Source organism: Capra hircus, chromosome 9 (assembly GCF_001704415.2).
Source record: "Capra hircus breed San Clemente chromosome 9, ASM170441v1, whole genome shotgun sequence".
NCBI lineage: Eukaryota > Metazoa > Chordata > Mammalia > Artiodactyla > Bovidae > Capra > Capra hircus.
Window position 1 is genome coordinate 26,677,878 of NC_030816.1, and position 27,609 is coordinate 26,705,486.

Below are 27,609 nucleotides of genomic sequence, written 5' to 3' on the forward strand. Positions count from 1 at the left end.
ATAGGAATAAACAAAGGAAACGGTCCTTATTTGCAGCCTTTTACTTAAATTTTTTAAAATTTGAGGTACTTAGGGAAAAGATGTGAGTTTAAGACCAAAACGAAAACTGCTGCTGCTGCTCCTGCTAAGTCGCTTCAGTCGTGTCTGACTCTGTGCGATGCCACAGACGGCAGCCCACCAGGCTCCGCCGTCCCTGGGATTCTCCAGGCAAGAACACTGGAGTGGGTTGCCATTTCCTTCTCCTAATGCATGAAAGTGAAAAGTCAAAGTGAAGTCACTCAGTAAGTGTCTGACTCTTCGTGACCCCATGGACTGCAGCCTACCAGGCTCCTCCGTCCATGGGATTTGCCAGGCAAGAGTACTGGAGTGGGTTGCTATTGCCTTCTCCAAAATGAAAACTACTAGGTTAATAAATTTTAAAAGGCCATTTACTTTCAGTTATGCTGTTATTTTGGAATAGCACATGAAGTATTCCACTACAGGACACACATGAATATACTACGGACTTACGTGAATTAATCAATATGGTGTTTTTGGATATTTATAAATGTACTCATGTGTTTACAAGGCATTTAACTACTTTTCACTGCAAACTTCATCCATGCAGAAATCTTGCCCTAGAATCTCCACACCATCCCAGCTGTGACTAGTTCCACTTCGTGTACCAAGCAAGGACTAACTGACAGATCTATGATGTTCCTACCAGTAAGAGATTTTCCGCCATTTGGCTCTCAAAAGTACTGACTTCCATTACAGATTTGAAAGAGGTGGAAATAGTTATGGGGTATCCTAGACAGTTTCTTCTACATTAGTACCTACACTTTACATCCCACATATTGATACTTTGATTCAGTTTACAGAGATTCCCAATCTCAGCACAAAAATTAGATTGAATGTGTTCCAGGTTAGTTCCAGCACAGTTGGAAAAGCTTCCTAAATTTATTTATTCATTTATTTTTGGCTTCATCAGGTCCTTGTTGTGGCACATGGACTTAGTTGCCCCGCAGCACATGGGACCTTAGTTCTCTGACCAGGAATGGAACCCACATCCCCTGCATCTGAAGGCAGATTCTTAGCCACTGGATCATCACGGAAGTCCAAGCTTCCTAAATTAATGGCAAATAATTAAAGAACATGTGAAGCAACCATAATCCTCAACTTCTTTATTGAGTCCAAGACCTGAGGTGTGGGCCCCTAGTTTGGTTATCATTCATTCCAGTGTTGAAAGAAGTAAATGGGACAAACAACTACCTACTTGTCTTTCTACTCCCTGTGTAGAGGGTAAAGTCAGAACATCTAAGAATTCTGGCTTTGCCATTTACTATGGGATCGGTCGGAGAAGGTAATGGCAACCCACTCCAGTACTCTTGCCTGGAAAATCCCATGGATGGAGGAGCCTGGTGGGCTGCAGTCCATGGGGTCTCGAAGTCGGACACGACTGAATGACTTCACTTTCACTTTTTACTTTCAGTCACTGGAGAAGGAAATGGCAACCCACTCCAGTGTTCTTGCCTGGAGAGTCCCAGGGACGGGGGAGCCTGGTGGGCTGCCGTCTATGGGGTCACACAGAGTCAGACACGACTGAAGCGACTTAGCAGAAGCAGCAGCAGCAGCATGGGATCGGTCAACCTTTCTGAGAATCAGTTTTATCATGTAAATCAAAGACAGTAACACCTCCTGCAAAAATCTGCAAGAACCACATGAGATGTTATATGTGAAAGCAATTTACACTGGGTCTGACACCAAACAGTTGTTAAAAAAAAAAAAAATTTGTTTTTACAGTCTCATGTTAACATCCCAAAGGCTTCCATAAACTACCTTTCACATATATGTATATATGTGGTGTGTGTGCTAAGTCACTCAGTTGTGTCCAATTCTTTGAGATCCCATGGACTGTAGCCCGCCCCCCTCCCCTCCCCAATCTGTTCATTGGGATTCTCCAGGGGAGAATTACCATGCCCTCCTGCAGGGGATCTTCCCAACACAGGTCTCCCATATTGCAGGCAGATTCTTTACTGTCTGAGCTACCAGGGAAGCCTATATATAGTACTTATTTGTCATCCTTCTCCATAAAGTCAACTTTTTATTAAAATTCTAGAGCAAGAGACGTCAAATTATCTCCAAAAGGCCAGATAATAAATGTTTTAGACTTTTTACATACTTAAAAAAAAAAAGTTTTAAAAATGTAAAAACCACCTTAGCTTGTGAGCCTCAGAGAAGCAGGGATTCAGCCCACAGGAAGTATATTCCCCAGCTCCTGTGCACAATTCCAAGACTGCAGTATAAGAAGTGTGCTACTGGGGGATGGGCAGTCAGGAGGAAATCAACCAAATTTCTAACATGACCACTGTTTCCACAACCATTTGGAGCTCTAGCAGTATGAAATTTATTACAGCCAATGAAATATCTCCTGTTTCTGGAAGCAGAAGATCAAAGAGGGTAAAAGCCATAATTTCAAGTGTAAGAAAAAATGTCCTATCAACATTAAATTGAAAAAAAAAAAATACAAAATGCTACAGATTCTACAACATAATACTTCTACACAGTGACCACTCAACTAAAAGCACCATGGTATTACAAAATAAAACCAGCCCTGGATAAGTCATGTATAGAAGAGATAGAATTCTGGGCTAGACTCTATATACATTTTTACTTTCATGATCTATTCAACAAATGACTGTGAAAAATTCAAGACTGTGATGAAAGCAACTTAATTAAAAAACAACATTTATTTTGAGAATACTTTTCTTAATATATTGTAATTTTCACTGCAGTTAGATGCCACATTAGGATAAGATGCTCAATTTCAGTTTTTTAAGTAATTATTGAGATTCTATTAAAAAAAACTTTTCCTATTAAATTCACTAACTAAAAGAACAAACTATGGGACTTCCCTGGCAGTTCAGGGGTTAAGACTCTGAACTTCCAAAACAGAGGGGGCGCAGTGGGTTCAGCCCCTGGTCAGGGAAACTAAGATTGCACATGCCACGCAGCAAACAACCAAATGAGACAAGCAATGGTATTCCTGCCAAGAGAACATAGTCATGTTCTCATGGTTCACAAAAAGTCAGGTCGTGCTCCCTGTTTTAAAAATATTCGAAAAAAGAAAAGTAAACTTTTTAAAAATCAAATTTGCATTATAAAAACATCCATAACGAACTTCCTTTGGACAATCCATTAATTATCCACCTAAAGTATAATTAACTCTTTAAAATTCTATCAATACACATGCAGGCAATGAACACATACTATCCACAGTGAAGCGTAAGATCTATAGTAATATTTTTGGAAATAAAAAAGTCTTATTCCCCCTTTATATTGCATCAAAATTTTGTAACACAGGATGATTTCTAATTCAAAGTCATAAGTTAGGACTACTATTAAATTAAATGAATTAGGGTGAATAATCACTTGTATGCCCTCTTAAATCAGAGATTCTTATACTTACCAATGATGTCTGATCCTCAAATGGCCTTGTAATGTTTTTCCTAATGTTTAAAAAAAAGTGACTGTAATTTTAATAAGCAATTCACTCATAACAATAAGGTAATAATATTAAATAAAGATAATTATATATTCAAATGATCAAAAAAAGAAGCTGGAAGATATTTATTCATTCAAATATTTATTTAGTGCCAAGCACTGTTCTAGGAGCTAGGGATACCATAATACCATGTCAAACAAGATCCCTACTTTCATGGAAGTTACATTCTAGAGGAAAAGTAAAATTTCAAAAAGTTCTAAGTGTTGTGACAAAAATAAAGCAGGGCACCGTGTTAGTATGAAGAATGGAAAACAATTATTTGAGCTGAGACCCAATAAATGAGGAGTTAGCCATGGAAGAGTTTTGAGGTTAAGAGTACTCTAGGAAGACGGAACCAAGTAAGGAAAGGTTCCAAGATGGAAACAAGTGTAGACTATTCAAGAAACAGAAAGCAACAAACATCACTGGAACTTAATGAGCAAAGAGTTAATGGTGGGATATGAGGTCAAAGATGAAGACATGGTCCAGAAAGTGTGGGGCCTTGCTGGTTCAGGTAAGGAATGAAGGTTATTAAAAGAGTAACAGGAAGCACAGGGGGATTTTAGACAAGAGTGATATGACGGGATTCGAATGTTCTTTTTAAAGGGCTGATCTGCCTACTATGTGAGGAGGGAATGTAGCACAGCAAGAGTGAAGAGGTCAGTAAGCAGCTATCACAGTGATCCAGGAGAGAAAGACAGGGGGGCTGGGCCAGCAGTGGCAGCAGTGGAGATGGACAGTGGATAGAGAAGTGTAGAATGCTATCTTCCCAGGCAAAAGGTTTGTTTAAATATGCATGAAGAAATTCTGCTAAGATACACAAAAAACTAATGATGCTGGTTGTTCTAAGGAGAGTGTGTGCAGATTTATATTTTCACTGTATATTTTTGAATTTTTAGTCACATAAATATAATACAGTTCATAATTTTTACCAACTTAAAGAGAAAAAAAATCATATATACAACATGATCTCAATTTTGTTTAAAGAAAAAAAAAGATGTAGAGACACAAAACTACATGAGGAGAAAATATACACAGTGTTTATCTATGAGTGATTATTTACTTATCCCAATTATTTAAGATAATATATATTACTTTTATAATCAATAAAAAATTATTTAGAAAAATTATGCAAAAGGAAAAATTACTGCAGCATTTATGATTAACAGCCAAAAGCAATTCACAAGTAAATAGAAGACAGAAATTACAAAGAAGAAAAGGAGAAAGGCTCAAATGAAGTCTCTGGTATTGGAGTAGAGCTGAAATTAGTAGTACGAACCCATGAATTTTTAGGAAATATCAATATCAACTCAGGGCTTTTAAAATATATAGATAAATATGAACAAATACAGACGTGCATACATGCATAGGTTAATGTACCTATGTACATTTTCAAGCTCTTGTCTACTAGAGGACTGATGACACTCCAGTAGCAACTGACCATACTTAATGCCCAGATCTCTGTTTCTAAGTTATCTTTCTCCAATATATGGAACCAGGACTGATTCCAGGGCTCTGGCAATGAAAACTGCAAGATGAGCCTAGAGCATCTTGTGATGCCAGAAAGGAAGTGCTCAAACACAGGTGCACTTTGAAAGGGCACACAAGCCAACCTGACAGAGATTCCAATGGCCAAAGAGAACAATTTAGCAACAAAATAAATCATGACAGCACTGAACCCCAAAACACGTAATAAATATATAGTCCACACCGACATAAATAAGTAATTTAAACAAATGGAGAAGAAGGGACTGATTTTCATTACAGAATCCCAATTAATAAATGTAGAGGGAATGCAGGGAAATAGAAAACCACTACACCACCACAGTAATCACTACTGTAGACAGGATTCACTGATGGATGCTAAAATGAATACGCAAAAGTTTGAGGAGAACTAGGATTACTTGAAAACTTGTAAGTATCTCCTCTAAACATCTGTTAATTACAAAGGGGAAAATATCAACAGCAACTTTATAGTGGGGAAATCTAGCAGACACCACTTTAATCAAATTTAACACCACCAGTAAGAAGATATCAAATATTCCTTGGTAAGATATACTGAAAAGGCACATCACTTTTATGATATTACTGCCAAAAATGTACAATCTCAATCTATTCATAATATAAGACAAGTCCAAACTGAAGGATATTTTACAAAATAACTGACAAGTGCTCATCAAAAGTGTCAAGGTCATCAAAGATGAGGAAAGGTTGAGGAATTGTCATAAATTGGAGGAGACTAAGAAGACATGACCATTAAACACAATGTGGGATCCTAGAAGAGGAAAAGAATATTAATGAAAAGACTGGCACGAACCAAATCAAGCCTGTGATTAAAAAGTAAGTGTGTATACATTACTGTCCCCATGTTCATTTCTTACTTGTGATAACTGCGCTATGGTTACAGAAGTTATAACATTAAGAGATGTGGGAGAAGGGTATAAGGGAACTCTACCATTTTTGCAACTTTTCTGTAAGTCTATTACTATTTCCAAGTAATACATACATGCTATGATTACAACTCTGTAAGAATATTCAGTACAAATGAATACACAAATGGGAAAGAAGTAAGTTTTGAAATACGCATAGCTATATATGTAAGGCAATGTAATATTTTTTAAGTAAAATATTTTTCTAAGTCTCCCATAAAGTGATTGGTTGTTACTTTTATAATGAAACAATATAATTAAATAAGTAAAAGAAATCATACTTACTTTTTATACAGAATGCCATACGGTTTCTTCAGTGCATACTGTAAAACATAATTTATAGCTTTCAAAACAAAACATATTCTGAAAAGCAGAGATAAGAGTGAAGCACTGTAACAGTCATTATGCAAGGTCATCCCAGCTCCTGAATCCTATTCTGATATCTTCTGCATGGCTCCCCTTTGATCACATGTAACTTCCAACACAAGCTCAATATTCTGACACAGGACTTTCCTAATTAAAAATTTCTACGCCCTTTCAATATTCTATCCAATTTAAATGATTCCCTTCACTTCCTTAAATTCTAGCTTCATGTAGCCCGCTTTCCTTTAACCACCCCCAATTATTTGCAATTCCCCAAATGCATCATGCTCCTTCACACTCCCTTTGTGCACAAGCTTTTGCCTCAGCCTTGGAAGCCCTTCTCTTCCTCTTCCTTTTCCTCTTCTCATTTCAACTCCTTCAAAATGAAGCTTAATTGTCACCTCTAGGAAGCCCACCCTGTGTGGCAACCCTCATGGGATTTTAACAGCCTCCCATCCTACTCCATGACAGAGGAGGAGACAGCTGGATGGCATCACCGACTCGATGGACAGTGAGTTAAGAGTAAGCTCCAGGAGTTGGTGATGGACAAGGAAGCCTGGTGTGCTGCAGTCCACGGGATCTCAAAGAGTCGCTCAAAGACCGAGCAACTGAACTGACTATCTGACCGACTCCCGTCCTACTCCGTGCATACCTCCAGCACAGCACATCACTCACAATGCTGTAACTCTTACTCTCTCACTAAGCTCGCTGAAGGGAGAGATTATGTCTTATATAAATATTAATCCCCAGCATCCAGCACAGTAGTTGGTATTGTTGAAAAAAATAAAGGGATATAATACGCAGTTAGCTCATTTTACAAATTAGATATGTTCTTGAAATGTGACGAAATCAAATTCCAGTCATTGAAATCAGGTGAAATTTACTAAGGGAGCTGGAAGGAAAACCAGTAGTCAGTTCCTTGGCAAGGCAAACAATCTCCAACTTTAGCCTTTTTCTAAGGTTAGCATTTCTTAAGGCAAGGCAAAGTTTCCTATATATTTCTCAGCAGCCCAGTTAGTATGCTAAAAACTTTCTAAAATGATTTCAACACCATTTAAAAAGTGTGTATATATATAAATATACGTACCACATCTCTAAGCACTTGTGTTACTGTTGAATTTGCATTTCCCCCTTTAATCAACATAGCACTTTTGATATTTTCACTGAGTTTTGGTTCTCTCTTCTCAAGGAATCTCTTGGCTCTTTTTGTTTTGGGTTTTCTGTTGCAAAAAATCACAATTCATAACAACTTAAGACATTTTCCTCATATTACAAAACCAAGACTTATATACAAATTCTTAAATGTCAAGGAGATATTATATAATATTTATTAGTTAGGATTCCACAAAATCTCATTTTGGGGGAAATATTAATAAAATATATTCAGTTATTACTAGTAAATGCATTAATTACATTTGGTCTTTAAAAAGACTTCCATTTTTATATTCCCAGCATTCTATTACTGTTTTCTAAATCTTTTGTTAAAAAAACAAAGACTCAAGTGAATACTGTTGCTATTTTTACCCTATTATTTTTTCTTTAATCTTAAAGCAATCAAACCAGTACTCTGCACCGGAACACAATGAACTGCACACCAACTGCCAGTCAACTTGTGGGCATAGGGAGGCTAATTACTTCTTATCTTTCCTTCAGGTATAAGACCACAATGCCTACCAGGAAGTATCCAATGTCCCACTCCAATATCGTTGCTGATAAACTCAAATACTATTGCCCCCAACTGAGAATAATAACAACTGACACTTCATTACAGTTAGTTTATTAAGGCCTAATCTTTTACAGATGAGTCAGCTGACATATCTGTCCAAAGCCACACAGCTTGGCATGTAGGCCAATCTTCAAAATGAGCTACATTTAAAAACTCACCTAGACCAATCATCCTGCAAAATATGAAAGGAAAACAGGGGCTTCCCTGGTGGCTCAGAGGTAAAGAATCTGCCTGCAATGCAGGAGACCCAGGTTCGATCCCTGATCCGGGCAGATCCCACATGCTGCAGAGAAACTAAGCCTGGGCACCACAACTGTTGAGCCGAGGAACTGCAACTACTGAAGTTCCTGTGCCCTAGAGCCTGTACTCCGCAACAAGAGAAACCAATACAATGAGGTACCGGAGCACCACAATGAGAGAGCAGCCCTCGCAGCAACAAAGACCTAGCACAGCCAAATTATATACATACACATACACACTTATACTATATATGGGAAACAAATTCATTATTCTGATTGTATTCTGTCACATCGAGTAGAAGGCTTTTATACACTGCCTTGTTCACCTCCACTTACACTACAGTGAGAATCTTGATTTCCCATCTGCCACCTACAGAAATAATTTTTCTCTTAAATAACTATGATCCTCCCTTCTTCCGGTTCCATGTACACTTCGGGATGGAAAAGAAAAACAGAATACACACACACATACTGTACCATACAGACTTTAAAAAACTCTCCTCCCGATAAAATATCAAGCACATATAAAGCTTCTAATCATTTACTGGTTGATAAAGATACACATTATTTTTTAAGTCAAACCAAGAGAGATTTAGTGCATCCATAACCCAATAAAAGTGCTGTATGTTGCATATTCCGCTGTATGTTGCGGACTTCTGATTAACCAGCAACTTCATGGCAAATAGATGGGGAAAAACAGTAGAAACAGTGGCTGACTTTAATTTTGGGGGCTCCAAAATCACCTCAGATGGTGACTGCAGCCATGAAATTAAAAGAAGCTTACTCCTTGGAAGGAAAGTTATGACCAACCTAGACAGCATATTAAAAACCAAAGAGCCCAGTCACTGAGCCGCCGCCGAGGACTCAGCAGCCTCTCCCTTGAGCCCCCTCGCTTTCCGACGCTCCGTTCCCCCTGCCCGCCTTCTCCCGCCGCCGCCTTCCGCAGGCCGTTTCCACCGAGGAAAAGGAACCGCATCGTTTGTCCGCTATCCAGAACCTCCACTCTTTCGACCCCTTTGCTGATGCAAGTAAGGGTGATGATCTGCTTCCTGCTGGCACTGAGGATTATATTCATATAAGAATTCAACAGAGAAACGGCAGGAAGACCCTTACCACTGTCCAAGGGATCGCTGATGATTACGATAAAAAGAAACTAATGAAGGCGTTTAAGAAGAAATTTGCCTGCAATGGTACTGTAATTGAGCATCCAGAATATGGAGAAGTGATTCAGCTACAGGGTGACCAGCACAAGAACATATGCTAGTTCCTGGTAGAGACTGGACTGGCTAAGGACGACCAGCTGAAGGTTCATGGGTTTTAAGTGCTTTTGGCTCACTGAAGCTTAAGTGAGGATTTCCTTGCAATGAGTAGAATTTCCCTTCTGTCCCTTGTCACAAGTTTAAAAACCTCACAGCTTGTATAATGTAACCATTTGGGGTCTGATTTTAACTTGGACTAGTTAACTCCTTCATGCAATAAACTGAAAAGAGCCATGCTGTCTAGTCTTGAAGTCCCTCATTTAAACAGAGGTCAAGCAGTAGGCGCCTGGCAGTGTCCAGCCTGAAACAAAGCAATAACAGTGATGTTTCAGCCAAGTCCAGAGCCCCAGGATCACAGATGGCTATGTCTGGCCGGAAGCTCCTCGGCAGTCCCTCTGCAAAGTTCCCTGCCCTGAGAACATGTCACCACCTGAACAGTCCTCGATGAAGCGGAGAGTGGAGGATGGGTGAGGCAGCTGTACTGCTAGAGGGTGCCTTCAGTGGTCAGGGAAGGATCCTGTGATGTCTCCAACGTGACTGGGTGGGCAGGGCTTAGAGCATCCACCCTCCAGTGAGGTAACAGGACATCTGGCTTGCCACCAAGGTCTTCATGACCAGACATGTCCTAGCTAATCGACATCCAAACTAGAATGTGAGGCCAACCTTCTATCAATTAAACTTTTGACAAGGGAACAAATTTCAAACCAATGTTATCAGTCACGTAGCTGTAGAGCTTGCAACTTAACTAGCAACAGCTGCCCAATGCCTTGTGAAGTAAACTGGTTTTTTGGGTTTTTTTCCCCCTCTTCAGTTTTAATGTTATGTAATGTATTTAAACCCTTATTTAAATAAAACTTTTTTTCAGGAAAAAAAAAAAAAAGCAAAGACATTACTTTGCCAACAAAGGTCCATCTAGGCAAGGCTATGGTTTTTCCAGTAGTCATGTATGGATGTGAGAGTTTGACCATAAAGAAAGCTGAGCACCAAACAACTGATGCTTTTGAACTGTGGTGTTAGAGAAGACTCTTGAGTCCCTTGGACTGCAAGGAGATCCAACCAGTCCATCCTAAAGGAGATCAGTCCTGAGTGTTCACTGGAAGGACTGATGCTAAAGCTGAAACTCCAATACTTTGGCCACCTAATGGGAAGAACTGACTCATTTGAAAAGACCCTGATGTTGGGAAAGATTGAAGGCAGGAGGAGAAGAGGACCACAGAGGATGAGACGGTTGGATGGGATCACCGACTCAATGATCATGAGTTTGGGTAAACTCCGGGAATTGGTGATGGACAGGGAGGCCTGGCGTGCTGCGGTTCAGGGGGTCTTAAAGAGTCGGACACGCCTGAGCGACTGAACTGAATGAACCAGCAACTAATGCAAACACCTTGTACGTTTTCTTAGCTATCTGTCCCCAATGAGTCAATAAACTAGTCTTACTCATCTTCGCAGCCCCAGACCTGCAGAGTGTACAGCAAGTGCAAAAACCCCTGAATTAATGACCAAACGAATAATTTGTCTTTTTGATTATACGTTAACCCAGATAAACAGCAAAAAAACCCATAGCAAATCACGTAACTATTTAGGAGATCGAGAAACAATTTCTGGACGAATTTAAAGCAGCGATTAACCAAGGGCAACTCAAGAAACATGTACGAGTTTGGGAAAAAGAGGAAATGAGCATCTCTCTGCGCTGCAACAAAGCCTTTACCTACATTCTCGCAAATAATTCTCACATTCTATGAAGAATGACTATTATAAATGCTACTTTACACAGCAAACTGAAATTTAGGGAGGCTAAATGACCCAACCACAAAGCTCTAAGCGGTCTGTCACCTCAATCTGTCAGATTCGAGGGCTGTGCTCAGAGCCCCTCACTCTAACGCCTTTCTCATACATCTGCGGAAACGAAGGCATTCCCAATCGCCTAGGATAAAAGCTGCCAAAGCCTTGGTGCCACCTCCACCTCCGGGCTCCCACACGCGGACTTCCCCGCTCTCCATCTCCCCTTAGGGAGCTCCAGCTCCCTCCTGGAGCTGCTCCAATCCACCCGGACTGGCAACGGGTGTGAGGAAGGAGCATGGGGGGCAGAAGCGCTAACACCCCATCCCGCTACAGGAGCCCCCGTGCGCCATCGTTACCGGGGAAAGAACCCAGTACACTTACACAACTCTATCCAAAGCGTCCATCGCTACCTCAGGGGGAACCGGGTGAACGCACGTGTACCGCCAGCTTACGCGATAGGGCTGTGTTGGCGGAGGCGGAACCAAGCTTCCGGAAACGGAAGTTGCGTCTGACGCCACTTCCTGGGGCCGAAGTGGACTCCTGGAGATGCTATTGGCTGTGGAGGAGGGACTATGTTCCTTTGGTTACAGGTTTTTGCGTGGGTTCTTTTCAGAAAGTTAACGCTCGCTTCTAGGAGCTTGAGGTACACACCTGTATATGATACTGGTCAGGGTTCTTGGCCTTCCCTCAATCAATAGAAATTGGAGAGGCCAGCGAAGAAATTAAGGCATCTTTGCAGATACACTAAAAGGGGGCTACTGCGCCTGCAGGAGAGACTAAAACCAAGTAACAGGTTCCCTTGCTTGCTGGGAAGTGGGCGGGGCAGGTGAGCTGGTTCCTTATATGGCGTGAGGACACGGTGTGTACAGGGGTGGTCTGGAGGGGTGGCTCACCTCTTAGGTGGTGTTGAGTGCACTAGCATAGTTTTGCTCCCAGCTCTAGTTAAGTGGCAGCTGGGTTTTGTGTGTGTATGTTTTTTAAAATCTTGTCCATAAGTTCCTCCAACTGCCCATGCACAGTTATTTTTAATCTCTTATGGTTTCTTATGGACAGGTGTTATTCATCTGGGAATCCCCCAGGATGCTAGAAAGGTTGATAGAATGGTAGGTACTCACACAGTCACTAAAATGATCAACGTGCAATATGCACCGTGGACAAAACAGTGAGATCAGTGAGGTAGAGTTTATAACTGCCATGGTGCCCGGCACATAAAAGGTAAGGAGAAAATAATACTAAGATCGTTACTTTCCCCTGTGTTTCAATTGTATATTTCAGGTACTATGTTAGTCCTGTAAAGTGTACAATTTCTGTGGTTTTTAGTGTATCTGCAAAGATGTACATCCACCACCACTAATTCCAAAACATTTTTATCACCCTTCTCATAACCATCCTGATAACCTCTAATCTATGTCTCCATAGATCTGCCTATGGAGAATATACCATATAAATGGATTCATACAATACGTGGCCTTTTTTGTCTGGCTTATTTCACTTACTGTGTTCCCATGTGCTCATGTTTACAGTTCACATGTATTGTAGCATGTATCAGTACTTCATTCTCAGTACATTCATTTATTTAGAACTGAGTAATGGTCCATTCTGTGGATATACCATGTTTGCTTATCCATTCAAAAATTTGTGTTTCCACTTTTATAATCTTAAAGATTATACCTTATGATGCTTTGAACATCCATTTCAAGTTTTTGTGTAGACGTTTGTTTTTAATTCTCTAGAATTGCATATGGCCACCCTGTTTGACATTTGGAGGAACTGTAAAACTTCTGCCTGCACTGTTTTAGATTTCTATTAACAATGTAAGAGGGCCTGGAATTGGTTTTTCTATTGCTGCTGTAACAAATTACCACAAATTTATTAACGTAACACAAATTTATTATGTTAGACTTCTAGAGATGGTTGCTCCTTGGAAGAAAAACTGTGACAAACCTAGACAGCATATTAAAAAGCAGAGAAATTGCTTTGCCAACAAAGGTCCATCTAGCGATGGTTTTTCCAGTAGTCATGTATGAATGTGAGAGGTGGACTATAAAGAAAGCTGAGCACCCAAAAATGATGCTTTTGAACTGTGGTGTTGGAGAAGACTCTTGAGAGTCCCTTGAACAGCAAGGAGATCCAATCAGCCCATCCTAAAAGAAATCAGTCTTGAATATTCACTGGAAGGACTGATGCTGAAGCTGACACACTCAATGCTTTGGCCACCTGATGCAAAGTACTGACTCACTGGAAAAGACCCTGACGCTGGGAAAGATTGAAGGTGGGAAGAGAAGGAGACGACTGAGGATGGGATGGTTGGATAGCATCACCAACTTGATACACACGAGTTTGAGCAAGTTCCAGGAGTCAGTGATGGACAGGGAAGCTTGGCATGCTGCAGTCCATGGGGTGGCAAAGAGTCAGACACTACTGAGCAACTGAACTGAGACCTCTAGAAACCAGAAGCCTAATTTTACAGGTCTAAAATTGTCAGTGGGGCTCCATTCCCCCTAAAAACTGGAGGGAGAATCTTTACCTTTCCAGGTTATATAAGCTGTTTGCATTTCTTGGTATTCCTGTTATCTTGAAAAGGCATCACCTGAACTTCTGTTTCTACTGGCGTAACTTCTTTTTCTCTGTTACTTGTTTGACTCCCTCTTATAAAACTCTTGCAATTACATGTGGCCCACTTGGATAATCCACCATCTCAAAATCCTTAACCTAATCATATACCAAATTCCCTTTGGCCAAGTACGGTAACATATTCACAGATCACTACGTTTAGAGCATGGACATGTTTTGGGGAGAGCATTATTCTATTAACCACAGGTTCCAACTTCTCCACTTATCTCCAAAATTTGCTATTGTTCATCTTTTTTCATCAAGCCATCCTACCTAGTGGGTATAAAGTGGTAGGTCATTGTGGTTTTCATTTGTATTACCCTGATGACAAGTGATTTTGAGCATCTTTTCATAGGTTGATTAACCATATCTTCTTCCAAAAAATGCTCAGACCCTTTGTCTTTTTATTGAGTTGCAATAGTTTCTCATATATTCTAGATACAAGTCCCTTATCTGATGGATAATTTGCAAATATTTTCTCCAATTGAACAGATGTCTTTTTTTCTAGTGTCCTTCGAATCGAAAAAGTTCAATTTTGATGAAGTCCAATGTGTCATTTTTTTCTTTTGTTGCTTCCACTTTTCATGTTTTATCTAAAAGACCATTTCCTAATCCAACATAATAAAAGATTTATACCTATATTTTCTCCAAAGAGTTTTATAACTTTAGCCCTTACATTTATTTAAGCCATTAATCCATTTTTTAAAAAAAATTATATATTAAAAAATGCATGTATTTATTAGGCTGCACCAGGTCTTAGCTGCCACACTTGGGATCTTTGGTTGCGGCATGTGGGATCCATGGCATGTGGGATCTAGTTCCCCAATCTGGGATCAAACTTGGGCCCCCTGCATTGGGAGCAGGGAGTCTCAACCACTGGACCACTAGGGAAGTCCCTGCTGGCCCATTTTGAGTAAGTCTTTGTATATAATATGAGATTGGGGAGGGGTCCCACTTCATTCTTTTGCATGTGGATGTCCAGTTGTCCCAGCACCGTTTATTGAAAAGACTCTCTTTACTTCATTGTATTGCCTTTGTTCCCTAATCTAAGATCAGTTGACTGTGTCTATTTCTGGCCTCTCTATGCTGTTCCTTTGACTTACTTGTCTATTCTTTCAGCAATTCCCACTGTCTATATTACTACAGTTTTTACAGTAAGTCTTGAAGTCCTACTATATTCTTTAACATTGTATTGGCTATTCTGAGGTTTGGCCTCTCCAGATAAACTTTAGAGTCAGTTTGACAATATCCATAGAAAACTTGCTGTAGTTTTGTTGGGACTGCATGGAATCTATAGATCAAGCTTGGAAGAACTAATATCTAGAAAATAGGGCCACTTTCATATACACAAGGAAAGCTGCGCACACTGCTGCTGCTGCTAAGTTGCTTCAGTCGTGTCCGACTCTGTGCGACCCCACAGACGGCAGCCCACCAGGCTCCCCCATCTCTGGGATTCTCCAGGCAAGAACACTGGAGTGGGTTGCCATTTCCTTCTCCAGTGCATGAAAGTGAAGCCGCTCAGTCGTGTCCTACTCTTAGCGACCCCATGGACTGCAGCCTCCCAAGGTCCTCCCATGGGATTTTCCAGGCAGGAGTACTGGAGTGGGTTGCCATTGCCTTCTCCCACCTGAATAAATTCTGGGATTCTGTTACAAAGAGAAAAAGGAAGACCAGATATTGGGGCAAGTAATTAGCAGTCTCTCCACATACATATGGTAGAAAAAAATGTTTCTGATTAAAGGAAAGCTGAGACTAAAGTCATATAAAAATTGGGAGGATATACATGCTTATGGTTTGGAAATACTTTTAATCAGGGTATGTTGTTTTCCAATTAAATAGGAAAAAAGTTACAAAACTTATGGAAGGAAAAATTTTCTCATCCTAGAACATTAATTTTCTAATCTGTCAAAACAAAGTTGTACCTCCAACAGTTGAGAGGTATAATTTTTAAAAATTTTTAATGGGAGGATACTTGCTTTACAACATTGTGCTGGTTTCTGCCACACAACGTGAACCAGCCATAAGCATACATGATCCCCCTCCATCCTGAGCCTCCCTCCCACTCTCCCATCCCACATCTCTAGGTCATCACAGAGCACTATGAGATATAATTAATGTGAGGTGTGTTTTATTCCAGCATAAACCATATAAAATGGCTGGGTTATATAGCCAGAAACAAATACTGGTAATTTCATATAGATCAACCTGTATCAAAGTTTGTGAATAATTTACTTAAAAAAATACTAGAGCAGATCTAGCTTATCACTAGATAAAAATACTTAATTTTTAATTGGAGGATAATGGCTTTACAATGTTGTATCACTGTAGTAAAATGACTGTTACAGCTGAATTCCAATCATCTTTCTTCAGTAGGAAAGGAGTGAAATTACAGCTGGAATATCAGGAACTGTACCTTCACCCTTAAGCACTTCTGAATTCTTCTGTTCTCAGAATTGTAATATTGATGTTGGTAGACTGGAAGATGTCCCCCCCCTGCAAATATTTTCAAGCCATAATTTTCAGTGTTATGCTTGTTTAAATTACATGGCAAAATGGACTTTGCAGATGGAATTAAGTTACAGACCTTAAAATAGGGAAGTCAGCCAGATGTGCCCAATGTAATCAAATTAAAGACAGAAGGGTCTAACATCAATAGGATGACAGAAGTAGCAGGAGAGAGTCAAGGACTGAGAGGAACTTGACCATGGTTGGCTTTGAAGAGAAGGGGCTATGAGTCAAGGAATGCAGCCAGCCTCTGGAATATGGGAATGGCTCTCGGCCAACAGCAAGCAAATGGGACCATGATCCTTCAATTGCAAAGAACTGAATTCTGTAAACAACTGAATGAGCAAGGAAATGGAGTCCCCAATCCCACCTCCAGAAGAGAAGTTCTACAAATACCTTGATTTTAGCCCAGGTGAGACCCATCTCAAACAGCTGACCTACAATACACTTCTGTAGCTTAATACACATAAGCCATTAAATGTGGTAATCTGCAATGGCTGCAACAGAAACTTATGCACTTACCTTAGTAAAACCTCCATTTTAAAGGACTCATCACAGAATGGTCCCTATAGTCCTTGAAACCATATTTTTAAAAACTCATATATTTGGTCCTTAATGATTCTAATATATTAAACTACTAGAAACTGAAATGTGTATATAGCTAACAAAAATTAAAATTGTGAACTACAAAGTCAATTATTTTATATAAAAATTCTATAAAAAGTTCATGACTAGTTATTATGAGAAACATTTCATCTAGGAGTGATTTCTAAAGCAGTTTCTTGGGTATCCATAAAAACAGACCCTTCTGTCTCAAAAGAAGGGATATCAATAAGAGGGCCAGAATCCTCTATTTCCAAGTTCGGTGGTTTCTCCTGTTCATAAATCAGGTTTGAATTATCTTTCATTTGAGTCTCATGCTCTTCCAACTCCAAAGATTTATCTGGATCTGAAGCTACAGCTTCATCCTCTTCATGTTGATGCAGAAAATTACAAATCATGTTGGGTCTATAGGAGAAATCATTCTCCTTGATTTGCAGCCATTCCACACCACCTAATAGGGGAGGGTGTGGGTGGGGTGAGAAACCAAGAAATATGAGAAAGGAATTTTAGTTACTTACAAATATTTTTAATTTAAATGTTCATATGAATATTTATCAAAATAAAACCCCAACTTAAAGAAAGGAATATTGTGCCTGAACCAATTGATAACAAACGTGTAATTTTCATCTTACATGGAGACCTTGGAAAGCCTATAAGGCATGCATTATGAAAATCACTACTATTCTAAGCCCTTTCTCCAGAGTCCAGTTCCCAGCTCATTCTGAGAGATAACTGATCTTCCACTGCCATCTCTTGTCTAGAAGAAAATTGTCACTTCCCTACAATTTTCTTCTTATTCAGTCAGCTTTCAAATACGGTGGACGATACCACTCTATCGTCTTCCAAGTCAACATTTATGTGTCATTTTAAATTGAAGAATCCAATTGTGAAATAAAAAACCTCTCCGAAATAAAATACCTCTCCAAAAAAATCCTTGAAAAAAATGTTTGTTCCTTTTCATACCTACAATCAAAGCCCTAATCCCTCAATGAACACCCATAATCAAGAATTGCTTCAATAATGCTAGCCATTTTTTTCTCTTATCCTTTTGACCCTTTCAGAAAGCCAAGCATTTTCATAGATACTTAATTCCTATAACCCAAGCTGTTTATGTCACTGTCAAAGTTCCATTAGGTATCTGTAAGATATCCCAACCTATCTTGTCACCCTGTTTGAGCATCCATCTGTCCTATACCCCACCATAAACTAACTCTTCTGCAGCTGTTTGTTGAAACATCCTTACGGTTGACCCCGTATCTTTTCTCTATAAAGTCTCCCTCTTTCAAAACTCGATTAGTCCTTTCCCTACAGCTCAGCTTCAACTATTGACTTCTATTAAAAAAAAAAAAAACAACCTATTTTTTGCTTCCAATAACGTTATTCTAAACATAGAGAATAACATTATTCTAAAAAAAAAATTTTTTTTAGTCATCAAGTTCAAAATCTTAAAGCTACCCTAAAGCCTACTCTGTTATTTAGCATAATACATGGCACATAACAGATGACTAAGTTGAGTGAAATGGGTGTCAGATCATAGACATCCATGTCTGTCTAAATGTAATTTACTTTGGAGTACAAGCTCCTAGAAAATAAGGACTACACCTCCTGTCTACTTTGTTCTGCTGGCATCCAAGATGGTCCCCAATGACCCTCACCTGCCTGACAAGCATGCCCCTGTGTCGTCCCCTCCCACACAGATAGGATATCAAAGAAATGACAGAATGTGACTTCTAAGGCTAGTTCATAAAAGACATTGTGGCTTCTACTTTGGTCTTAAAAATCACTTGGTCTGGGAAAGCCAGCTGCTGTGTCAAAGGGCACTCAAACCAGTAGTGTGAGGAGGGCAAGGCAGTGGCGCCTCCAGCACAAACGCACTAGCCATGTGAGTGAGCCATCCTACAGTTAGATCTTTCCAGCCCTACTTAAGTCTTCAGATGACTATAGCCCAGTCAACAAAATGACTGCAACCTCATGAGAGACCCAAGCCAGACTACCTAGCTAATAAGCTGTTTCCCAATTCCTGATTCATAGAAACCATGGGAGACACTGCTGCTGCTGCTGTTGTTTTAAGCCATTAAGTTTAGGGGCCACTTTTTATGCAGCAATAGATAACCAGTACAGCCTTGAATAGTTGGTTGCTAATTTACTTGATTAAAATACACCCAAATTTTGCACTTCCCTGGTGGCACAGTGGATAAGAATCTGCCTTCAAATGCAGGGGACACAGGTTCGATCCCTGGTTTGGGAAGATTCCATATGCTATGGGAGCAACTAAGCCCATAAGCTACAACTACTGAGTCTGTGTGCTGCAACTATTGAAGCCCATGTGCCTAGAGCCTGTGCTCCACAACAAGAGCAGCCACAGCGATGAAAAGCCTGTGTACTGCAAAAAAGAGTAGCCCTGCTTGCTGCAACTACAGGAAACCCGTACAAAGCTAATGAATAAATAAAAAGATGCACCCAGATTATCCCGAAGATCTATTAGATTATTAAAAGACTAGAGCGAATTCTGTAGCTTCCTTTAAGAAGAATATTTAAATGATAGTTAAGCCATCTGATATGTATCTGCCTTTCAAGTTCATTCTAGAACTTCAAGTGCCTCCTTCCTATTATTTTCAAAGTGCCTAAAAAAAAGGATAGTTGTGGAATACGTAAGAACAAAGATTTGTTATATAGTTATGTGTAGCTGGTATAAATTTCTAGATGATGAATGTACCTTCAAATATTTGTTCTTTACAATAAATCAAGCCACAAATATTCATCATTAGGGTCTTATTTTACTAGTGTTTCAAATATGTCTTTGAGCAATAAGCCTTGTTTTTGGTGGACAAACACATTTATTCTGACCATGTCCCAAATTCCCTAGGGCAACAAAAAGAGGTTGGTGTGGTGAACAATGGGCTTTTAAACCATCAAGTGTTTATTTGGCCATCTCTGCAAACATGTGCCTGCTACAGGTGCAAGAAACACCCATAAAGTCTCTAGTGTTGGATGACTAGCAACTGGAGAAGGCTAACTGGGTGTTTATTAAGAACTAGACTTCAGATTCACAACTGTGGTCTTAGAGTCCCTCCCTCACATATAAAGCCAGCTTCTTCCAGTCATGAGCATCTTGGGGAAGGTCACTGCATCTCCCCAAAGCTCAGGAGATGCTGTGGGGGTCAAGAACTGCTACCATCGTATCTTTTGCACTTACAAAGTTTTAATGGTGGGGAGAGGAGTGGCTGCTGAATTCCTTGGGGTGGAAATCATGTCAAGTTGCTTGACAAACTCCTCAAATCATTTCCAATGCAAAGCAGATAAAAATTTCTCGTATATCTCCAGTGCCCCCAGCTATATGAGAATTCAACTAAATTTTAAAATCTATCTTTGTTACTTTTTATGGAGAGCTCTCAATTTGCACATACTTAACCTATTACACATAGTTATTATTATGAAGTACAAAGAACATCCTGGCAACAATGTGTCATAAAGCCAATACTGAATCATCTGTTTTCAGAGAAATAAGTGAACTAACCTATGTTTTCTTCTCCTTCCTTCTTTTCCGTCAGAAGAGTCCTTGTCATGCTGAGCTTCTTCATTGTGTGGCATTTATATTTTAGCACTGTTTTGTTACTGCCTTCTGCATCCACTAAAATACAAAATGAACGCTATTATACTGCTTGATGGCATCAAATAATCGTGTTAAGCCTCGATGGTTCCAGTTTAGAGAGCTAAACTACTTCCTATCAAGATAATGCAGTTAGTTCAAGATTTAACTCATTCCTCCTGCTCCAGCCACAGAGAAGTAATAGATTAAATACTTAAGAACTGAAGATACAAATGAACTCAAAGACAACACACATCTACAGGGGACAGAAACCCGAAGTTACAGTAAAGCTACAATGCTGGACTGGAAGAAACACAAGCTGGAGTCAAGATTGCCAGGAGAAATATCAGGAACCTCAGATATGCAGATGACACCACCCTTATGGCAGAAAGTGAAGAGGAACTAAAAAACCTCTTGATGAAAGTGAAAGAGGAGAGTGAAAAAGTTGGCTTAAAGCTCAACATTCAGAAAACAAAGATTATGGCATCTGGTCCCAGCACTTCATGGGAAATAGATGGGGAAACAGTGGAAACAGTGTCAGACTTTATTTTGGGGGGCTCCAAAATCACTGCAGATGGTGACTGCAGCCATGAAATTAAAAGACGCTTACTCCTTGGAAGAAAAGTTATGATCAACCTAGACAGCATATTCAAAAGCAGAGATATTACTTTGCCGACTAAGGTCCGTATAGTCAAGGCTATGGTTTTTCCAGTAGTCATGTATGGATGCAAGAGTTGGACTGTGAAGAAGGCTGAGCGCCGAAGAATTGATGCTTTTGAACTGTGGTGTTGGAGAAGACTCTTGAGAGTCCCTTGGACTGCAAGGAGATCCAACCAGTCCACTCTGAAGGAGATCAGCCCTGGGATTTCTTTCGTAGGAATGATGCTAAAGCTGAAACTCCAGTACTTTGGCCACCTTGTGCGAAGAGTTGACTCATTGGAAAAGACTCTGATGCTGGGAGGGATTGGGGGCAGGAGGAGAAGGGGACGACAGAGGATGAGATGGCTGGATGGCATCACGGACTCGAAGGACGTGAGTCTGAGTGAACTCTGGGAGTTGGTGATGGACAGGGAGGCCTAGCGTGCTGCAATTCATGGGGTCGCAAAGAGTCAGACACGACTGAGCGACTGAACTGAACTGAACAGGTCTATTAGGTGCCAGCCCTGAAGTGGGAAAGCGGGGTCGGGAATTTGGGTTTACTGGGTAACGAGATCTAAAATTCTGTCGCAAAAAAAAAAAATAAATAAATAAAATTAAATAAAATTCTGTCGCTCAAAATGAATCACCAAAGTCAGACACTACTTGAAGCCAGACTGGAGTGAGAAGATTCCCAGTCAAGAGAGAAAGCTCAGAAAAAAAATTGCTATCCACCTGCTGCTTGGGGTCACAGCTTTATAAAAACTGTGGGTGTAGGCGGGAATGACGGATGAGACTCTGTGCTAAGGATGTGAAGCACGCTGAAATCCTGCCACTGTGTGACTACTGATACTACACTTTAGAGAGCAACACAGTGGTGTCTATTAAGTTGAACCATGTAAAACTGGCAATATTCAGCCCAAATTGTTAATTTCAGATGGTTGAATCTACTACACACACTTATCAATCTAACAGTTCCGTTTCTAAGTGCATACCCAAGAGGCATTTTTACATAGATGCACGAGACATTTTTGTGATGAGTAAATAAGCATAATTAAGAAAACAGGCTCTGGAGCAGACCCTCTTGGTTCCAGTCCTGGCTCTGCTTCTAGGTCTATGACCTTGAGAATGGTTTTATCTCTCTGTGCTTCAGTTCCTTCAAATATAAAATGAAGATAACAATGCCCTCTACCTCATAGACTTGTGGTGAGGATTCAGGACATTTATACATGGAACACTTAGAACAGTGGCTGACATACAGAAAGCACTCAGTAAATTTTAGTAGTTATTAATAAAAATGGAAGCAACCAACATGTCCATTAATTGGAGAAAAAACTGCAGTACAGTCACAAATTGCAACAGAGAAAACAGTTATATATACGTATATATATAAGCATGTAAAAAAATCTCAAAACGTATCTCTGATTGAAAAAAAGATATAGAACAATACATTTATCAAATGCTACAATTTATATGAAGTGTGAAAGCATCCAGAAAGTGCTATTTATTGTCTGCTGATACATACATATGTAATATAAAATCAGGTGTAAGAAAGATAAACACTAAATTCAAGAGAGTGACCACCTCTGAAGACAAGTGATTACCTCTGAAGACAGAAGGGAATAATTTTGGAGAGGGATCCACAAGGGGCTTCAAATGTATCTGGAATGTTTTTTAACTACCTAGCCGAAAGGGAGAATTTGATACAGGTAGACAGTGGGTACATGAGATGTTTAACTTTAATATCCATCATATACAAGTATGTTTGAAATATTTCACAACAAAGAGTTGAGTCAGCATAGCATTCACTTACCATATTCAACATTTTCTTCAAATATAACACAGGTCCCAACAGTGTCTGCAGAAAAACATTAAGGCAACTTGTTGAAATAGCTGCTTTCTCCAAAAGGCATATAAAAAAAGGGAATTTCATCTCTCTGACATCCTCCTACCTTCATACTCTCCAGCAAAGACATAGCTGTCCACTTGCAGAATGGGCCTTTCAGTATCAATTCCCTACAACAGAATATAGGACCATTAAAAAATCATTAGTAAAAACAGCCTTGGGAGTAGGGGAAATGGGTGAAGAGGGGCTCAAATAATACCAACTTCCAGTCATAAAATAAATAAGTCCTGGGATGTTTAAGAACATCACAGTGACTATAGATAGTACTGTACTTTATATCTGAAAGTTGCTAAGACAGTAAATCTTCAAAGTCATTACCAGAAGAAAAAAAAATTTGTAATTATATGTGTAGTGATGGGGGTTAATTAGACATTGTGGTGATCACTTCATAATACAAATACTAAAAACATACAGCTGAAACTAATATAATTTTTTTTAAAATTGTTGTTCAATCCTTCAGTCATGTCTGAGTCTTTGCGACCCCATGGACTGCAGCATGCCAGGCTTCCCTGTCTTTCAGCATCTCCCTGAGTTTATTCATACTCATGTCCATTGAGTCAGTGATGCCATCCAACGATCTTGTCCTCTGTCGTCCCCTTCTCCTCCTGCCTTCAATCTTTCTAGCAGCAGGGTCTTTCCCAATAAGTCAGCTCTTCACATCAAGTGGCCAAAGTATTGGAGCTTCAGCATCAGTCCTTCCAGTGAATATTCAGGGTTGATTTCCTTTAGGATCAACTGGCTTGATCTCATTGCTGTCCAAGAGACTTTCAAGAGTCTTCTCTAGCACCACAGTTTGAAGGCTCAATTCTTCAGCATTCAGCCTTTTTTATTGTCCATCTCTCACATCCGTACATGACTACTGGAAAAACCGTAGCTTTGACTAGATGGACCTTGGTAGGCAAAGTAATGTCTCTGCTTTTTAATATGCTGTCTAGGTTGGTCATAGCTTTTCTTCCAAGGAGCAAGCGTCTTTTAATTTCATGGCTGCAGTCACCAGCTGCAGTGATTTTGGAGCCCAAGAAAATAAAGTCTGTCACTGTTTTCCCATCTATTTGCTATGAAGTGATGGGACCAGATGCCATGATCTTAGTTTTTTGAATGTTGAGTTTTAAGCCAACTTTTCACTCTCCTCTTTCACTTTCATCAAGAGGCTTTTTAGTTCTTCTTCGCTTTCTGCCATAAGTGTGGTGTCATCTGTGTATCTGAGGGTATTGATATTTCTCCCAGCAATCTTAATTCCAGCTTCTGCTTTATCCAGCCCGGCATTTCGTATGATATGCTCTGCATGTAAGTTAAATAAGCAGGGTGACAATATACAACCTTGACATACTCCTTTCCCAATTTGGTTGCAAACTGTTGTTTCTTGACCTGCATACAGGTTTCTAAGGAGGCAAGTAAGGTGGTCTAGTATTCCCATCTCTTGAAGAATTTTCCATAGCTTGTTGTGATCCACACAATCAAAGGCTTTAGCCTAGTCAATGAAGCAGAAGTAGATGCTTTTCTGGAATTCTCTCGCTTTTTCTATGATCCAACGGATGTTGGCAATTTGATCTCTGGTTCCTCCTTTTCTAAATCTAGCTTGTACATCTGGAAGTTTGTGGTTCACATACTGTTGAAGCCTAGCTTGAAGGATTTTGAGCATTAATTTGCTAGCATATGAAATGAGTAAAACTGTGTAGTAATTTGCACATTCTTTGGCACTGCCTTTCTTTGGGATTGGAATGAAAGCTGACCAGGTCAGTTTTATAAAAAATATTTTATTTTTTATGAAAATTATATATTATAAAATAATAATTTATTTCTGTGTGGCTGTGCTGGGTCTTCGGGGCTGTGTGGGCTTTCCTCTATTGCAGCGAGCTGGGGCTACTCTCTAATCACAGTGCTCTGGCCTCTCACTGCAGTGGCTTCTCTTGTTGCACAGCATGGGCTCTACGGCACTCAGGCTTCAGCAGCTGTGGCTGGAGGGCTCGGAAGCACTGGGCTCAGCAGTTGTGGCACAGGGGGCTTAGTTGCTCTGGGGCATGTGGGATCTTCCTGGATCAAGGATCAAACTCTGGTCTCCTACATTGGCAGGTGGATTCTTTACCACTGAGCCCCCAGGGGAATCTAGTATAATATTATATGTCAATTATTTCTCAATTTAAAAAAGAAAAGAAGGATTTCCCTGGTGGTCCAGTGGTTAAAATTCCATTGCAGGGGGCACAGGTTAGATCCCTGGTCAGGAAGCGAAGATCCCACCTGCCTGGAGTGGGCACAGTAGTTGCAGCCCAGAGGCTCTTTAGTTGTGTCCTGTGGGCTTCAGTGGCCGTGGCACTGAGACTTAGCTGCCCCAGGGCATGTGGGATCTTAGTTCCCCGCACCAAGAATTGTACCCCTGAGCCCTGCATTGCAAGGCAGATTCTTAACCAGGGAGGTCCAAACACAGTGCATTTTTTTTTTCAAAATTTAATCTTCCATTTCAAAATGCCACCCCCTCCCCCACAAATCTTTAACTCTTCCCAGCCACATATGCAGACATCAGGCATCATTGTTGATGCTGTCAACTACAAACTGGCACCTGCCAAGAGCACTGCCAATGACTGAACAAGGGCATCTGCCACCTGGCCCTGTGGAGACGGAACCCTGTGCTGCTGCAGCTGCTGACCTTCAGCACCCCGAGAGAGCTCAGGGTGCAGCGAGGCACTGTGTGCTCCAGGGAATCTGGTGCGACAGATCTTTAGATAGTTAGATCTTTTCAGGAACTGATTTTATGATCCGAACCCTTGCATCTCCTCATGCCTGGAAAAGCACTAAATCCTTTCATGGTGACATCAAATCCTTGTGACTAGCCGAAAACCTTTTGTAATATGAGTGCTTAATGGTACTGAACTCCCCCTTCACCAAAATCTTATATATGACCCTTCCCCACTGTCTCTTTGGAGCAGTCTCTCAGAACTATCAGAGATGCTGCCTCCCTGGCTGCAGTTCTCATTTTGCCCCAAATAAAACTTAACTCCCAACTCTCAAGCTGTGCATCTTTTTGTAGTCGACAATGCTGTAGAAGTTGGGCATTAGTTTTCTCCCAGCTGCTCCCATAGCTCCCTGTACTGTGACTGTCTCCAATGGTTCACTGCTTTGTATACCTGGAATTAATCTATTTTAAGGGGATGCTTTTGAATTGTGGCATTGGAGAAGACTGTGAGAGTCCCTCAGCAAGAAGATCCAACCAGTTCATCCTAAAGGAATTCAGTCCTGAATATTCACTGGAAAGACTGATGCTGAAGCTGAAACTCCAATACTTTGGCCACCTAATGCGAAGAACTGACTCATCTGAAAAGACCCTGATGCTGGGAAAGACTGTAGGCAGGCGGAGAAGGGAGCAACAGAGGATGAGATGGTTGGATGGCATCACCGCAATGGACATGAGTTTGAGTAAGGTTTGGGAGCTGGTGATGGACAGGGAAGCCTGGCGTGCTGCAGTTCATGAGGTCGCAAAAAGACACGACTGAGCGACTTAACTGAACTCTCTCAACTAAAGGGGATGGGTATGTCACCATTCATTCTTGTTTCAGATTTAAGAAAACCTACAACAACCCACCAATTCTACAAGACTCACCAAAATCTTGCATTTATTTTCACATTTTGAGAGCAAGTCTGAATCAAGAATTCCTGATAATTCCACCATAACCAACTGCTCCTGGTGGAAGAAAGAAGGGTTAACGCGTTAGCCTGTGAGAATGCAGGAAGAGGCAGGCAGTTAAGGAGAAAAGCCAAACACACACTCGCAGTGAAACGACTCCACTTTCGTAAAAATTAGGTTCTGCTTTCAAGGAGAGGAAGCGCGCTCCGTTAACGAAGGTAACCTCCCTCCTTCCCCCTAGAACGTCCGTGTGGCCCGTAGGGCTGTGGGCAGCTGCTTTCCGCCCCGCGCGCTCGGGGACACAATCCCGCCAGGCGCCCCGGACCGCGCCTCAACTCCCTGCCCCGCACACAGCCACTTCCACCCCCGCCACCACCGCGCGGGCTTCCACCGTGGCACTCACTGTTTCCTCCTCCTCCTCTTCCTCCTCTTCGTCCCAGTCCACCCAACTCGGCTCCTTGGCAGCTGCCGCCATGCCGCCGCTCCTCTGCGCCGCCAGGGAACCGTGGGCCCCGCCCGCCAGGGCCGCCATCTTGAGTAAGGGCAGCGGCTCCGGCTGCGCCCGCCGCTGCTGCCAGCACGCGAGATGGCGGCCCCCGGGCCCACGTGGACCTCCTTGTTCCCCTCCGAGAGCTGGAGCCAGGACTCTGGCCTCTGTCCGGCAGCTTCGGCGACCTAGGGAGCCCTCGGACTCCCGTCGCTGGTGGGACGAGCCCACTGGCGAGCGAGGCAGAGGAGATCAAGAAGGTGCAGGCAAAGAGGCCACCGTGCGCGAGGGGAATGGAGAGGCCTAGAGTATCCCCATCCTACATTGCTT

The 27,609-nt window shown here is 41.0% G+C and overlaps 2 protein-coding genes and 1 pseudogene across 3 annotated transcripts in view; 1 reads left to right on the plus strand and 2 right to left on the minus strand.

The window, feature by feature from the left end:
• RPF2 (ribosome production factor 2 homolog) overlaps positions 1-11,827 on the minus strand; it is a 34,698-nt gene extending 22,871 nt beyond the window's left edge. Inside the window, exons 1-4 of the mRNA XM_005684570.3 lie at positions 11,703-11,827; positions 7,403-7,535; positions 6,238-6,275; positions 3,449-3,488 (exon numbers count right to left, since the gene is read on the minus strand). Of these exons, the coding sequence (XP_005684627.1) occupies positions 3,449-3,488; positions 6,238-6,275; positions 7,403-7,535; positions 11,703-11,725 (234 nt within the window). The 5' untranslated portion in view covers positions 11,726-11,827. The remainder of the gene's footprint in view (positions 1-3,448; positions 3,489-6,237; positions 6,276-7,402; positions 7,536-11,702) is intronic.
• Positions 9,164-10,407, plus strand: LOC102172065 (annotated as a pseudogene). The gene has a single exon (XR_001296071.2). The product of XR_001296071.2 is annotated as a eukaryotic translation initiation factor 1 pseudogene (transcript).
• Positions 15,722-27,324, minus strand: GTF3C6 (general transcription factor IIIC subunit 6). Its single transcript, XM_013966432.2, has 6 exons — positions 27,196-27,324; positions 26,769-26,849; positions 23,220-23,283; positions 23,081-23,125; positions 20,560-20,673; positions 15,722-17,493 (listed from the first exon to the last, which is right to left on the minus strand). Exons 1-6 carry the CDS (start codon positions 27,322-27,324, stop codon positions 17,192-17,194), a joined length of 735 nt encoding a protein of 244 aa, XP_013821886.2. The 3' UTR covers positions 15,722-17,191.

Excerpts from the sequence above, each read along its gene's own strand:
- GTF3C6 (XM_013966432.2), bottom strand. The coding sequence starts at position 27,324 with ATGGCGGCCCTGGCGGGCGGGGCCCACGGTTCCCTGGCGGCGCAGAGG. Across the intron at positions 23,284-26,768 it reads AAAATAAATGCAAGATTTTG|GGAATTGATACTGAAAGGCC; the intron begins GTGAGTCTTGTA and ends ATTCTGTTGTAG. Across the intron at positions 23,126-23,219 it reads CTTTGCTGGAGAGTATGAAG|ACACTGTTGGGACCTGTGTT; the intron begins GTAGGAGGATGT and ends GTTTTTCTGCAG.